Genomic DNA, 16,423 nt, shown 5'->3' on the forward strand with positions numbered 1-16,423 from the left:
CGAAATTTTCAATTATTTTAAATAAACAAGTATTTGTATATACCGGGTGATTCTCTAAACTTGGAACGACAGCATGTTATAGATTTTACCGATTTCGAACTATTCATATGGTGGTTAACTTGGGAATAAGCAATGATCCTCTAACGTTTTTTTAATCGTAATGTTTACGTATTTTTGGAAAATTTTGGAAAAAAAACGTGAAAGTGCCAAGTCAAGGTTTCTGATAGATGGCAATAGATGTTTCGTATGAATCCGAAATGTAAGATTTAAAAATCAAAATTTAAACATGTGTAGCACTTTTTGAAATCATTTTCAAACAGTTGGTTCTAAATCTGGAACTTTTAAAAATTACTGAAACCTTGTTCAGTAAGATTTTTCAAGACTTTTTTAGTCTCTATGGTTTGGACGAAAATCAAATATGTATGTATGTGTTATAATGTAAATGGGTATGTAGTCAGTCCATTATTTCATATTTTATACGATTTCGGATTCATGGATAACTCGATAACAAATTAATTTCATCGCTCGATATTTACCTTTTATATTTTTTTTTATTTTGACAATTTGACGATCAGCAGTATACATATGTATTACATTTCTGCTCTTGTCTTTAAATACCGTGCGATCGAAAATTAAAAAAATCGAGATGGCCATGATTAATACACTTCAGTTGGCAGCACGTAAAAATTTAATTCAAATGTCATTACAATGGTTATTGTCATTATTAATTATTATTGACTATTAAAATTTGCTATTACAATATGTTCACTTTAGAGCAGTGTTTCTTCAGCAATGGAGAAAGGCTTGATCCTATTCGACACCTCGAGTTTTTGAGGAATTTCAACAAAAGTTTCCGGACTTTCAAGGCACTTAACCAACAACTTGCCCAGAAAGTCTACAAATGCTTAAACATGTTTTTGAAAACAGGTAGTGTTCTGCGCAAAAAAGACAGTAGACGACCGACAAAAAGATCAGCTGAAAATATTGAAGAGGGTGAACAAAGAATTACTGCAGAGATTAACCCAAGAAACTAATCTATCATTTGGTACAGTTCAGCTTATTCTTAAAAAAGATTTGCATTTTTTTTCTCTATCGTGTGTCTGTTGTCCAGGAAATTACCCCTTGACAATAAGAGCCCCCACAACCGACAACAACCTCTCTGGATAATATTGATTGATCAGTGATTGTTGGATCTTGGATCGATTTATAAACAAGCGGCGTGCGCGTGCTCCGTGCTCACCGTCGACGTTAAATAAAGGTGCGGGAGTTTTAAATTTCATTGTTTCATAGCACTATAGTCCATTCATTTTAAATCTTGGGTTTAGTAATAAAACTTGCCTGCTTTGACACTTGTCCGAAACTCAGTGAATCTAAAACTGTGTTCAATACCGAGTGTCAACTACCAAACCTGACCATAGGAATTTAACATGAAAAATAGTTTTTGCGTGATTTCAGGTACCTACTTCATTAAGAAATTGATTAAATTTAACATTTGTTAAATGGTCAAGTTATTAGAAACATTTTTATTCATATTTATCAAAATGTCGAAATATGTTTGTGTTTAAATTTACTACTAAAATCGCCCAATAATTTGATTATTAAAAATACCATCCCAAACATTAAATTTCTGAGGGCATTGCGTTCTTATAATTAAATGTATCGGCGGATTTTCTTGAGACAAATATCGAGTGTTCTGGGTGGCTCATTATTTAACATACATTTGCATTCGTCGGTAAAACATCTGTTTTTAGGTACTATAAATATGTTCTGCTTACCTTATCTATACGACGGGTGCAGGTAACAATAAGACATCCCAAGCGTAGACAGAAAGTACATAATAAAGGGGTTTTCCCGAATTTTAAAAATACAGGACCGGCCGGCCCTAAGCCACTAAACAATTACAGTCTTAGTTGTACCGTTCAAGAAATAACTTCTGTTGTGTAAAGTTAATTCAGTTCGTTAATTTTACTCAATATGTAATATTTGTTGCCAATACTGGTGAATCATCTAGTGAATTTGATTCAGATGACGATTAATTTTCTATTTGTTTATGTAAGTATCTTATTATTTTATTTATTAATTTACTTTAAAGTATACATGTAATGGATACTTCATTAATTACTCTTATTTCTTTATTTAGTATGTAATCTTATTTCTCAAATACAAAATTTCCCAATACAGAATCAACAATCTCTTAACATTTTTTTGGTCACTGATCGCAAAATGTGTTTTAATTTTTTTTTATTTGCGGATACTTTAAGGTCTCTTTCTTTTGCTCGTCGATAAGATGGTGAAAGTACGACGTGGTACCAATTTTATGTGAACAGAGGGATTACTACTTTACAGTACCCACACAATGAAAACTTGCCGCTTTCGTAATTTACGGCGTTTTGAGTTTACAACTTTACCCAAGATTTAAAATGAATGGACTATAGCTAAGGAAGTTCTTTTACAAGCGACAGGTCACACAAAATTCTTTATGAAAATCAAGATTTCCACATTCTCAAAATCACCAACCTAACTTTTAAGACTGACATCAGATAATTGAAATCTTAACAAATTGCCAACTGAAATTTTTGGTCAGCGCCTACTCTAATTTTTTTTTCGATCTCATGTTATTTCCATAGCAGTTTTGATTTTTTCATTCATTGATTTCTACAGTAACAATTATGCTTCCAAATACATACGAAGAATTTTTTTATGGCGTGAAAAATACATAACCGCAAAGTATTTGCCAACTAACCGTACGATGATGAATAATGTTCGCATTTTTCAAATTTATAAGTGTGTGGCTTAAAAAAACCTGCATTTAATTATTGTTCACAAATTGTTTCATTGCCTCATCCACAAAATAGTTATTTGTATATCAAGCCCGCGAGAAAAAATTGTGACCGAGGCCGCTTGCGGCCGAGGCACGACAATTTCGAGGGGGTTAAAGGATTTCGCGGCCAAAAAAAAAAAAACGTGTCAACGTTTTGTCGAAATTTATCCTAGAAGCTGTTGCATTATTCATACATTTTTTTTTGTCAAATAAAGACACCAGTTTAATGTTTCCATACATTTTAATAAGACTCGTTCCTCATTATGCACATTTAATTAAGAATAAAAAATGCAGAGATTAAAAATGAGAGTATTATTATAATTCCATTGCGAATTTAGACAAAAAGCTCTATCTTTTATCATAATGGCTGACGAAAAAAACCTTTTGTTTTGCATAAAACGGCATAAATTGTCTATTTTTATTGTTGGCATGGCTTAACAAACCAGAATAATAACCAGAAATACCAGCGGTGAGCAATTAAAAATTCCCTACATAAATTTATTAAGCCGTGTTTAATTTATAATTCGGTAAGTTTTTCCCAGATTTATTTAATTTAGCACCGCGACCATATACCTATCGCAGTAAATAAATTTATCTTGATAAAGCTGTAATAGTGATAATCACTATCGGTGTTTGCCAGGATAACTGTGCGAAATTTTTACCGTGGGTCTGCAAGCTGGAAGGTGTTTAGTTTACGACCGGGACAAAAAAAAACCTGGTACTTAATAAATATGCAACGAACGGTCAAGAGCTCCAACTTGAACTTTAACCGGGAAACACCGTTATTAAATATTAAATCGGACAGAATTACCGTTTATGATCCCCCGTTTAGCGGTGGTCCCGTTTTGGAGGGTGTTGCTAACGAGATTCCCGACGCAAATGTATTTTTTTCGTTGTCATTCCGGGAGGTGGGGGCGTTCGTTTGTCCTAATGGTTGTTTATTCTGTTGATAATTTCCCGTTTTCAAATCGAGAGACGGCCAAGAAAAGTTTTAATTGCTCCGGTCGGTGTTTGCATCTTGGTGGAAATGGAAAAGTCGTCAGGACGAGGCCGTTTGGGCACGTAGGATCAGGCGAAACGCGATCAGGATCAATTTTTTTAAAAATTGTTTGAAAATTCGTATGTCAAATTTAGTAGACGAGCGAGTTGACGTTTTCGATTACAATTTTTAATTGATGCAGAATCGGTTTGTGACGGTTCGATCGTCACATCTGGCGGATCTCGAACTTGTCACTCTCGTTCTGTTTTTTCTCTACTTGCCGATGCAGAAAAATTAAATGCATATATAGGGTGTTTTAGTTATACGGATATGGTTCTTGAAAAATAGAGGGTAGGAGAAAAATTAAAGGTGCGTTAAAGAAATTGAAATGTCAGTTCGGTGTTTTCACTAGGTTTTCGTTTTTCAGAAATTAACCAGTGAAATATAAAAGTGTACAGGGTGTTTCAATTACAATTAAGAATTTGTGCGATTTCTTCAGATGCCTCGTAGATAAAAAGAAAAATTAAAAATATCAAAACGCCAACAGCTAATTTTTTAATGTAGGAATGTAGAAAAAAGTAACGGGTGGATATTTAAAAAAAATATTTTGAAATGAATGTTACAGTTTTGCAAATTTTAATGAAACGTTTTAGAAGATTTTTAAACAACTTCAAAAACTAAAAACATTAAAAATTATTCGAATTTGTATAGATTTAGGTTGATACACTATTTTTCTTTTGGTTTTTCTCTTTTGTCAATTGTATTTCACTATTTCTCAAAACTATTTCTGTATATGTACTTCTATCAGATGATAAACGTCATCGTATAAGTTCTCCGGGGCAGTTTTCTTTTTATTATTTTTCATTATTATATCTTCATGTAATCACATTGCATTAAACACATTACACTGTTTTTTTTTTTGGTTTTCCTCTTTTGTCAATTGTATTTCACTATTTCTCCAAACTACTTGTATTTCCTATATCAAAGTGACGTAAATATGAAATACTTTTGAGAAATAGTAAACATGCGTTATAAGTGCCATAAGGCGACGTTAACGAGAATTTTTTTTGACATACTGTACCTATATTCGTAATTAGTAAATAATTAGAAAAATGTATGTAGCAATTTAAAAAAATGAAAGAACTGAAATTGCACCGCGGCCATTTACAAAACAATTATTGTTCTTTGAATTTTTTTAAAATAATTTGTAAATGGAATATGTATATAAATTGACAAAAATAAAACGTAACGAAATTATAAGCAAGTGACTGTAAAAGGTTGTGAGGTTTTTTCATATGTTGGTAATGCAAAAAATGTTGGTCATTCTGATGCCAATTCTGTGTTTGACAAGAGACATGGGCGTGCGCGCTCAAAAAAGAGGGCGTAAAAAAGCCGATTCATTGAATTAATTGGAAAAAGGAAAAAACTATATTTTGACAAATTATTAAAAATATCGGTTAGCAGTTCAGGTCCCACATTTGCTTTGGCATCTTTGATTGCTTGTTGGTTGCAGTTCTTACAAATTGTCAAGTCAATCGGATTTATAAACAATACGAGTTTTTAATGGGGACACAAAAGGAAATGAAGAGGAGTCAAGTCGGGTGATCGGTTTGGCCACAACACTTTCGGGGAAGCACACCTCTAAATAATATTGTTGTTCACGCCGTGTGAGCAGTAGTAAAAGCTGTTGTTGGAAATGGCCGTTGGTTAGTTTTACAACATCCAGTCGATTTATAAATGGTTCAAGGAGTATCTGGTATTGTTGAGCGTTAATACTTTCATTAATAAAGATCGAGCCTATACTTTGCAACCCAAACATCAATTTGAATTGGATGCAATGGCACCTCAATAACGTTGCGAGGACTATTTGCTGACCAAATTCTATCATTTTGAGAGTTATGGAAAAACCAGAAAGGGGAAACCAAGCTTCATCAATAAAAAAGTAATTCGTGTTGTTGAGTCATCGAAACAAGGTCTATTTGAAGGAAATTAATTTTGGAGAGATAAGCAAAAAGGTTCACCGTTGTTAATTCAGAGATAAAGGACGCACGGAAATGTGTGGATTTCGTTGAATAATTTGACATCTTCGACATCTGGTGTGGCTACTGTAGCACGTCCATTATATTTGTAGGATGTTAGGTAAATGATCTGCCAAAATGTAAACAGTTTATTATCAGGCAAAATTGGGTAGATTTTTCCTCTTACCATTTTTTATTTGGATGCTAATTTCGTTCAAAATGGTGTGCGGAAAAAATGTACCCCATCGTTTGAGATTCACAATTAAGAAACAGTTTCATTTCCAAGGATATTAATAATACAATTTTCAGTGGTTCTCAACGAGTTGGTCAACAGATTTAAAATGAACTGTTAAGCTGAGCCAAAAACGACTGAGGACTTTTTGTATCTGATCAGCATTCGGATGCTCTCTTTAAAGTTTGGCAGGACATTTACCTAACACCCTGTAGATACACGGTCAGTATTTAACAAGCATCGAACACTCTTCTACAGTGCAGCGAGAAAACACGATATTCCACTTCTTCCTCTGGATACAAAACGAGAAACTGATTATACTTACGCTGTCGTGAATATTCCCAATAACCGTTTTCATTAATAAAACCGTTTCGAAAATAATCCATCGTAATATCTACGAGTACGTTGTGCTCAACAGTGAAAACCATTTTTAGATATGTTTATTATTGATCACAAAATTTTACCAAACGACTTTTGTGCACGCAAATGGCATGGTTTGAACATCACCTGTACACCAAAGTAATATTTCAAAAGTATTACGAACCCATAAAAAATAACCATAACCTTTTATAGTAACCTGGTATTATCGCACTGCTAATTAACAATTAACTTGCAAATGTGAAATTAAAAATACGAACAATTTGAAAATTGAAGCCATTTTTTATGTCAACCGGTATATTGAGATGATTTATTAGCGCATTTCATTTATTTAACGTAGATATTTTACTACCAGTTCTGGCTCATGGATAAAAACGTACACGATTAAAAAAAAACTCAATATTTTAACCATGTTTGAACACATTTTTTGTTCCGACACTGTCAGAATTGTCAAAACGAAACATCAAGCTTATTTTAAAGATTTTAACGATTCGTTTGTGTGTAAATTGGGCCTTTTTTGGCACCCATGGGCCTTTAAAACGCTCGTTTCACTCGCGTTTAAACAAGCCCACTCATGCCAAAAAAAGCCCAATTCACAGACGAACTCGTTAAATAAACTACTATTATTTGATTTTGAACTCCTTTTTTTGTTCGACACTGTCAGAATTTGAGAATTTTCTCTTATGTTTCTCTCGTTTCTCGTTTCACTCGCGTTTTAAAATGGCCCACGCGTGCCAAAAAAGACCCAATTTACACATAAACTCGTGAAATAATAGTATATTAAAAGACAAGTTTCATAAGACCAGTCTTGAAGCACGAATTCAAGATTAAAAAACGAGTGGCGTAGCCACGAGTTATTTTAAAGAATGAGTGCTTCAAGGTCTTATGAAACGAGTTTTTTTATACTATTTTTTGTAATTTGCTCTTTTTAAGCCGTTTTTAAACAAAAATGTTTACTTTCCTGGATTTAGGGATTTTCGTGGCGGTTGGTAATGTCTTAATTTTAAAAGTGAAAATTTGATCAAGTCTTCCAAGTCGCCTTTTGTTTTATCCAAATTCTGTCACAAAACACGAATATGAAAGATAATCTTTCATGTACGCCCGCTGAAATACCTACGTGAAATTCCCAAAAATACGGTCGCGAATTTGTTGCTTGATAAATCCTGATAAATAATTCTTTGCACATTTTGTAATTTAAACTGACACGCATGACGAATCAAGTTTTGCCAACCTAAAAATGTTCGTAAAATGTTCCGTGAAATAATGGCTATAAGGACATCCCAGATGATGACGTCGCGTTCGTTAATATGTCTATTAGAGAATCAAAATGGAGGCAAATTACAAAAACTACTATTAAAAAATCCAAATTTTAGTTTTTTTTTTCAACTAGTTTTTTTCTATTTTGCGTTTTGAATAAGTCTATTCTAGCACCCAAATGACATCATTTGAGTACTTTAATAGGTCGTTGGCGTGTTAGAATAGACTAGTAAAATTTACTGTATAGATGTTGGTAGCGTGAAGTGTCAACTGACAGACGTCAAAAAATAAATCTCGCAGAGAACAAAGCAAATTAATAAATAACAACGAACAAAACGTTTAATTTTCATTCTGGGATTTGGACTTCTCCGGCAGTAAATTTTCTAACGTCTTTTGTGCAATTTGCCTAATTTGCCTCGGCGGTAGTGATAATCTTTCTTCAGCATTCATTTTCAAACATCAAATGCGAAAATAAAAAAAATCTGACATTTTAAATTAATTTTTTTCACAGCCGGCTAAAATTATGCCACATAAAAAATGGTCCAACCACCGCAAAATTCCCTACATTTAAATTTTTTATTTTTTTATTTATAAAATGGTATAAAGCGGCAAAATAGAAAAAATAGTATAAAAGATTCGTTGCAGAAGGTCCTTCAAGTACTCATTTGTTCCTCAACTCGCCGCTACGCGGCTCGTTTCGGAATTTTAAATTCGTGCTTGAATAGATGCCTTCTGCAACTTATATTTTAATATACTATTGCCTAATCTTTAAGACCAGTCGAAACTACTACATTTCTTTCGTATTTTGTATCAAATTGAGACAAACATGTCTGTTTAAGACTTTTCAAAAAATTGCCTCTTTTCAATATCTTTTCCATAATTAAACAAAATTTTAACAAACATTCATGGTTTACTAAAACACGCAAAATTCGGATGATTTTATCTCAGGCGGAACCGCCACCCCGTCTAGTGCAAAATTTAATCAAAATCTCATAAATTAGTATGAAGGTAACAAAGAGGTACCGAGTGACTATAAATGATTGAAAATTATTTTGTTATGTTGGTAACACATTTGAAATCTTTAGTTGGCTACATCGTTGGCATGACACACGTAATTTTTAAAATTGAAACAAACGTCAAAAAAATCTAAATTGACAATGTACTTCGTGACTTAACCTAACCTAAATAGAAATGACTGACAGATAATGCACGACAAGACTTGCACTACCAACTGCATCAGTGTTGCCAATCCACTATTTTCTTTCAATCATTTATAGTCACTCGGTATTATGAAATAGTAGCGGATAATGATGGCTATTACTCAGGAGGATAATTTTGTGACACGAGTAGAATACTATACCTACTTTTTCTACGACTATGAAGAGAAATTGATAAATACGTTTCATTAGGTATTAGACAAACTGAAAGTGACGTTTTACAGTTATTACATTGCATACTTGGTATATGTAATTGCATTAAAATGTGCGATTGGACTAGTTGCTATGGTATTTGCCGTGAGTTTTGAAATTATTATTCAAAGGGCCGTGGGTAACAAACCCTGTTATCCAATAATAAAAACTCTAATAATAATTACAGTATTATAGAATAGGACTAAAAGGAATTTTTCTAATCCAATTGCAAATTGTATACAAAGTAATATTGTAAAACGTGTGTTTCAGTTTGTTTAATAATGAAATTTATTTTTCAATTTCTCTTATTGTCGTAGTATTCTACTTGCAGATAATGGCTATTATTCGCTCGGTTGAATTACGCCACTCGCCTTCGGCCCGTGACATAAAATCATCCTCACGAATAACAGCCATCGTTATCCGCTCATTGAATAATTATACGTAAGAATACAACTTGCATTTAAGTAAGTAAATAAGTAAGTACATAATACTGAATGTGTCTTCAAAGCGCTGATAATAATTGACGTACTGAAGTATTTATAGCTATAGCTAGTATACTTCTATCAGATGATAAACGTCATCGTTTTCATTTTATTTATTTATTATATTTATTTATTTATTATATTTATTTATTTATTATATTTTTCTTTTGGTTTTCCTCTTTTGTCAATTGTATTTCACTATTTCTCAAAACTACTCGTATTTCCTATATCTGTTTTAAATGTCAAAGTGACGTAAATATGAAATAGTTTTGAGAAATAGTGAAATACAATTGACAAAAGAGGAAAACCAAAAGAAAAACACTATATCAATTTGTCTCATCATCACCCAAGTAAAAATATCATACAAGGTGAGACCAATATTCTATTAATATTGTGGAAAAAGTACAATGTTGTAAAACAACTGATTTACGATTTCTTTTTATCTGAACGTATTATTTTATAAATCTTTTTCTGCCCGATCGTAATCCGGGAAAAGAAATGAAAACTGTCACACATCGAAGAATTTATCTGTCTGGTGTTTGTTGGCGCAACCCTTACACTCTTGGTAAAACAAGAAGTCGTAAATTAGCAGTGCAAACAAATGAGCTTCGATGATTAAAATCGACGATTGAATTTTCGACGGTGATTGATCAGCGACGACACCAACAAAAACAACTTCGTCGTCCGGACGAAAGCGATCGTGTTTGCGCAAAATCATGATTCGTTCGATTTTGTTCGCAGCCCCATCTGGTGACCCTCAGGGCTCCGGTTTCGGAATCGCTGTCGCGCCTGCACAGAGAGCAGCTCCAGAAATTCGCACAGTATCTGATAAGCGAATTGCCCCAGCAAATCCTCCCCACCGCTCAAAGACTGTTGGACGAACTGCTGGGATCGCAACCTTCAGCAATAAATTCGGTGTGTGGGGCCCCCGATCCGACGGCGGGCGCCTCCGCCAACGACCAGACCTCGTGGTATCTGGACGAGAAGGCCCTCCACGACAACATCAAGAAAATACTGATCAAGTTCTGCGTCCCGGCGCCCATCGTGTTCAGGTGAGATTGGTCGGTCGGGTGTGGCGACGAGGAGGTTCCCCGGGCCGGGCTAAGTTTGTCTGTTGCATGTTTTTTTTTTGACAGTGATGTGAACTATCTGAGCACGGTGGCGCCACCGGCGGCAGCGGAGTGGACTTCCCTGTTGAGGCCCCTGCGAGGCCGCGAACCCGAAGGCATGTGGAACCTGCTGAGCATCGTCCGCGAGATGTTCAAAAGGAACGACCGCAACGCCATCCCCCTCCTCGAGATCATCACCGAAGAGTGCATGGCCTGCGAACAGATCCTGATCTGGTGGTTCAACACGAAGGTGGCGTTGTTGAGCGGAAATTCGGGGTACGGTGGCGGCGGCGGTGGCAAGCACAACAACGTTAACAGCAACACGCACGCGTCCCAGCACGCCTGCTCGTCCCTGTGCGACGAGGTGGTGGTGTTGTGGAGGTTGGCGGCGTTGAACCCCGGCCTCGCCCCCCACGAGAGGGACATGCTGCACAGCCAATTCACCACCTGGCACATGAAGATCCTGGAGAAGGTGAGCAAGTGCAGGAACTCGACGTCGCAGAGCAACTCGAACAAGACGAGCACGCTGAAGATGGACCTGGAGGTCTTCACCGGGTTCAAGCCGGCGATCGAAGCGTGCTACCTCGACTGGGACGACTATCCGATGCCCGGGATCACGTACACCCAGGACATCAACCCCATGTACCACTGCCCGTTCACGTGCTTCCGGCACGGGGCGGAAAACAGGGGCGAGACCGTCACCCAGGTGAACTCGAGCAAGGCGGTGCTCAACTGCGAGCACCCCCACCACTCGCACCACCACCACCATCACTACCACCACCATCACTCGAGGGTCACCAGGTTCGACTTCGTCTCGGTGATGAGCCTGAACCCGGCCGAGTACCCGCCCCACCACCCCCAGTTGAACCGCGACGGGAACCGGTCGAGCGTCAGCAGCGAGGGCTTCTGCGAGAACGACGACGACCTGCGGAGGGACGGCGACTCGGACTCGCAGGAGGGGGGCGGCAGCGACTCGTCGTCGTCGTCCAGCAGCAACAAGATCTCGGGCAACAGCGACAGTGACGGCAAGAACTACGCGCAGAAACCCCAATCGGTGCCGTCCACGTCGCAGAGTGGCAAGTGCGGCGGCTGGATCGAGCCGAACGTGGTGGTGTCGCGCCGCCCCTCCAAGGACGAGTCGACGTCGTCGTCCAACTCGGAATCGCCCCACTCGGGCGACGAGTACAACGTCTACTTCTACAACCCCAAGGAGGCGCCGCCGTTCGACGCCTCCGCCCCCAACCAGAAGGAGAAGGCCGATGACGGCGACGGCAAAGGCTTGTTTGCGAACGTGCGGAAGTGTGACGACCCGTGGGACGTGCTGTTCGCGCGCGCGGAGGGCTTGCACGCCCACGGCCACAGCAAAGAAGCCTGTATATTGGGCGTGAAGCTCGCCGAAGAGCTTCTGGCCAATCCCCCGGACCTCATGATCGAAATCCCGCCGATACCGAAGCGCAAAGGCAAGAAGCAACAGGTGAACCCCGCCTCGCACCAGCTCAGCTGTCTCGCCTCGGGCACGCTGGCCAAGTGCGCCTTCCTGTGCTCCGTCCTGGCGGAGAACCCGGAACACTCGCACCTCGCCTTCCGAGTCGGGATGTTCGGATTGGAGATGGCGAGGCCTCCGGCCAGCACCAAACCGCTGGAAGTGAAACTGGCCAACCAGGAGTCCGACCTCGTGAATCTGCTCAAACGCATCCCCCTCGGCCACAAGGAGCTGCAGATACTGAGAGAGCGAGCCGAGCACCTGAAGGAAGGCACGATCAAGTCGCGCGGCGAGGCGATGCTGCCCACGATGCTAGCCAGCTTCATCTTCGACGCTCTGGTGATCCCGGGCGTGGTGGGACGCGACAGGACCAAGATAGTCAACTTGCGCCTGCCGACCGACGAACCGCTAGGGTTCGAGGCGGCGGTGGCGGCGCTCGGGATGAAGGCGAACGTCTCGGAGGCGGACCATCCGCTCCTGTGCGAAGGCACCAGGAGGCAGAAGGGCGACCTCGCGATCTCGTTGCTCACATTCTACAAGGACGACTGCTGGAAGGTGGCCAGGATCATGGACAGACTCCTCGACAGGGAGATACACCAGCTGTTGAAGTCGCCGCTCTTGAGTTCCTACTACTCGAGCAATCCACCGGTGAAGAGTCAGTACAGCTTCATGAAGCGCGAAGACTGCGACAAGGTGATGACGCCGTTGAGTCCGTTCGTGCCGCCGACGGAGATGATGCCCACCGACATCAGTAAGTATCATCGTAGGTTTTGCACGTGGGATTTGGTCGTCTGCACAAAAATTCAACGAGACCGGGATCTGGTGCACGAGGGGTAACGATTGTTTTCAGATTGTTGCAGCCGCCCCCACAGCTCTACCAGCGCCGAGTTGGAGCAAGGCTTCGCCAGCATGAACCTGGGGAACAACGGCGGCTCCGTTCAAACCCAGCCCACTGTTCAGATAACAAGAACCAAAGAGCCGCGGTACAAGGGCAAGAGGGCGTACCCGTCGATACCGAATCAACCGTCTGAAGCCGGCGCCCACTTCATGTTCGAGCTGGCGAAGATAGTGCTGAACAAAGCGGGCGGTTCCAGCAGCACTTCGCTCTTTACGCAACCGTCAACCAGCCAGAACCACCACGGTCCGCACAGGGCTCTGCACATGTGCGCCTTCCAGATCGGCCTCTACGCTCTAGGTTTGCACAACTGCGTCAGTCCCAACTGGTTGAGCAGGACCTACTCTTCGCACGTCTCGTGGATAACTGGTGAGTCATCCGACATGGAGGATTTGTGGTGTTAAAGGGGTTTCGGTTCCAGGTCAAGCCATGGAGATCGGTGCTGCCGCCATTTCGTTTTTGATCGACACGTGGGAGGGTCACCTGACGCCACCGGAGGCCGCCAGCATAGCGGACAGAGCGTCCAGAGGGTGCGACCCTAACATGGTGAGGGCTGCAGCGGAACTGGCTCTCTCTTGTCTACCTCACGCACACGCCCTCAACCCGAACGAGATTCAGAGGGCCATTCTGCAGTGCAAGGAACAAAGCCACGACATGCTGGAGCACGCGTGTCTCACGGTGGAGACAGCCGCGAAGGGGGGCGGCGTCTATCCGGAGGTGTTGTTCCAAGTGGCCAAGTACTGGTACGAACTGTACATCCACCACACCCCCGGCGGGGAGCAAATGTTGGAGAGCGATATGCTGCCCCACGACCACTTGTTGGACGGGCACGGGGCCCTGGTTGCGCTCATCGAACCAGGCCCCGACGTGCCTCTCCCGCAAGGCCTGCCGCCTCCGAATCCGCCCGTCATCACGACGAGCAGTCCGGTGGTGGTGACGACGGCTCCGCCACCCCCGTACCAGCATCCTGCGGCTACTACGCTCGCGCCTCTCGGCATCACGATTCCGTATGCGGTCGGCCACTACAACTTCCTCCACCCCCACCACCCGCACCAGATCAGTTACGGGGGCCCTATACACCCTCAGACTGTCCCGCTGCACCAACCCCCGCCCGCCCACATGCAGATGTATCAGTTCCAGTACCCGCCGCCACCGGCAAACAGCCAACAGTTCACGCCGCCGCAGGCGACTTCGTACCCGAACATGCCGCCGCCGCAGCAGGCGTCGTTCACGACGAGCACGCCCCCGGCGCAGTACTCTTTGCCCGCTCCACAGCCCCCGTACACGGCGATGGCGCCGAATCCGCCCAACCAGATGCCGCAGCACCGGTACTACCCGGGAGGCTGCAGCATGTCGCAGCCCGCCCCCAATATGAGGTCGGCGCCGGTGCCCGCAGGACACTTGTACTCGCTGTCGGGGAACGCCCCGCCTCCGGGAGTGGTGCCTCCCAGGCCGCAGCCGCACCGACAGCCGCAGCAGTTCAATCAGGCGCAACTCAGGTACCTTTTGACATCGTACAGGGTGGGGATGCTGGCCATGGAGACGTTGGCCAGGAGGGTGCACGACGACAGGCCTCAGGCGAAGTACGCGCGGAATCCGCCCTACGGGGAGGACGTCAAGTGGTTGCTCAGGATATCCAAACATCTGGGTAGGTAAACTGGAAGTGTGACCGAGCCAGGATGCGAGAGTATCTGTTGCAGGAACCCAATACCTCCACCACTTCTGCGTGTGTGCCGTCAACTCCATAGTGAGTCCGTTTGTCCTGCACGATGTCGCCCTCGAGGCCGCTCACTACCTCTCGAGGAACAATCCGGCGATGGTGATGCAACACTTGAGGACGGCGCTCACTCCTCTGGTGCAGAAGTGTCAACAGATGTACATACAGTGCATGCACCAGAAGCTCTACCATCTGACAACGGCCGACTACGAGGACTTCGTCACCATTGTTTGCGCTGCGAGGGCCGCTTTCCAGATCACCCCCGAGGGGAACACCCAGTTCAAGGAGTGGTTACAGTCCATCAGGAGGTACTGTCATGTTTTCATTGCTTGTAAATTAGACGCGTGGGGGCGCCACTGATCGACAGATGTCGTAAATCGATCGATTCCGATAAATACCACCGTACCATCAAAGTAATTTGCCAGCTGAACTAATCACGAAAATACAGTCGACTCGCAGATCGATAAACAAAATTGCGATTAAAAACTTGGGATTTTAAAATTTGAGGTTATGTTGCCTTGGACGGAAACGAACAATGTTTTTCTCTAGTTAGCAATTGACATTAATTAACGAATGTTTTTATCAGGATCATGTATATCATCCTGAGTATTTTTTGTAATAACTCGGTTTTTAATCGCCGAAAATCAATGACAGGTTTTGTTGTAACGACACTTACCGGTTGACAATTCTAAACACTATTTCACGAATTATTTTCATTCAATGAATGAAAAGCAAATGCAAAAAGGACAAAGTTTTTGTAGTACAAAAAATGAGTAAAAAAGTTGTCCGAAGATCTCGTTATTGTGTTCCCAAATTATTCATTTGAATTTGACATAACTGTTGCCAACCCACTAGTACGTAGTAACCAAAAAAACCCCATCACCGTGTGGATAACATGAACACTAAAATCCCAAACAAAATTTAATTAACAGTTTAATTTTAAAACACAAATGTTAATAGTAATATTACACAGCGAAGGACTAAAGAGCTCGAATGTGAAGGACACTCACGCGGGGGACTAAAATACACTTCAATCCAGTGGCACATACTCTATTCTATTTATGACATTCCCAAATATGTTAATTGAAATCAGAATAGTAGAAAAGAAGTAAAATCTTATGATTTAGACCGTGGAAAATAATTTCAACTACCAATAACTAATATTGTGAAATTTACCATAGAAAATCTATCGACAAGATTCATTGAACGCCATTCGCCATTTTAAATTTACATTGAACGATTTCGAATGGTAATATGGATAAGGCTTTGGAAGGAACTACGGAACAATTATTATCCACAAAATCAATAAAAATTTGTCAATAACAATATGAGTTAATTTTGACATTTACATACTTTGATTAGACAGTTGGGTGTTGCCATGGCAACACCTTGTTTATTTCACTTCAGTCCCTTGCGATTTTCGGTCATTTTTAATCGCTGTGGAGTTAAAGTAACAGTTTAGCTTTCCAAAACAGAAAGGGATGAAGCAGTACAGTACTCTCGCGGGTGCAAAATGTTTCCGCCGCAGAGGTTATAGATAGTAGAGTGAAAAATCTGCGCAAATTTAACTTGTAACTGGGACACGAGGGTGCGCTGGTAGTTGACAGATGTCGAGAATGGTGTCAGGAATGTGTGATTAGTTT

The 16,423-nt window shown here is 41.3% G+C and overlaps 1 protein-coding gene and 1 long non-coding RNA gene across 2 annotated transcripts in view; one reads left to right on the forward strand and one right to left on the reverse strand.

Annotated features, from left to right (window-relative positions):
* The window catches only part of LOC138136954 (uncharacterized), a 129,795-nt gene that overhangs the window by 58,836 nt on the left and 54,536 nt on the right, over positions 1 to 16,423 (reverse strand). The window lies entirely within an intron of this gene.
* Positions 1 to 16,423, forward strand: part of Dora (Dorado) — a 70,766-nt gene that overhangs the window by 48,620 nt on the left and 5,723 nt on the right. The window contains exons 4-8 of the mRNA XM_069056252.1: positions 10,318 to 10,628; positions 10,713 to 12,919; positions 13,019 to 13,432; positions 13,485 to 14,711; positions 14,764 to 15,088. Of these exons, the coding sequence (XP_068912353.1) occupies positions 10,318 to 10,628; positions 10,713 to 12,919; positions 13,019 to 13,432; positions 13,485 to 14,711; positions 14,764 to 15,088 (4,484 nt within the window). The remainder of the gene's footprint in view (positions 1 to 10,317; positions 10,629 to 10,712; positions 12,920 to 13,018; positions 13,433 to 13,484; positions 14,712 to 14,763; positions 15,089 to 16,423) is intronic.

Source organism: Tenebrio molitor, chromosome 8 (genome assembly GCF_963966145.1).
Source record: "Tenebrio molitor chromosome 8, icTenMoli1.1, whole genome shotgun sequence".
Lineage (NCBI taxonomy): Eukaryota > Metazoa > Arthropoda > Insecta > Coleoptera > Tenebrionidae > Tenebrio > Tenebrio molitor.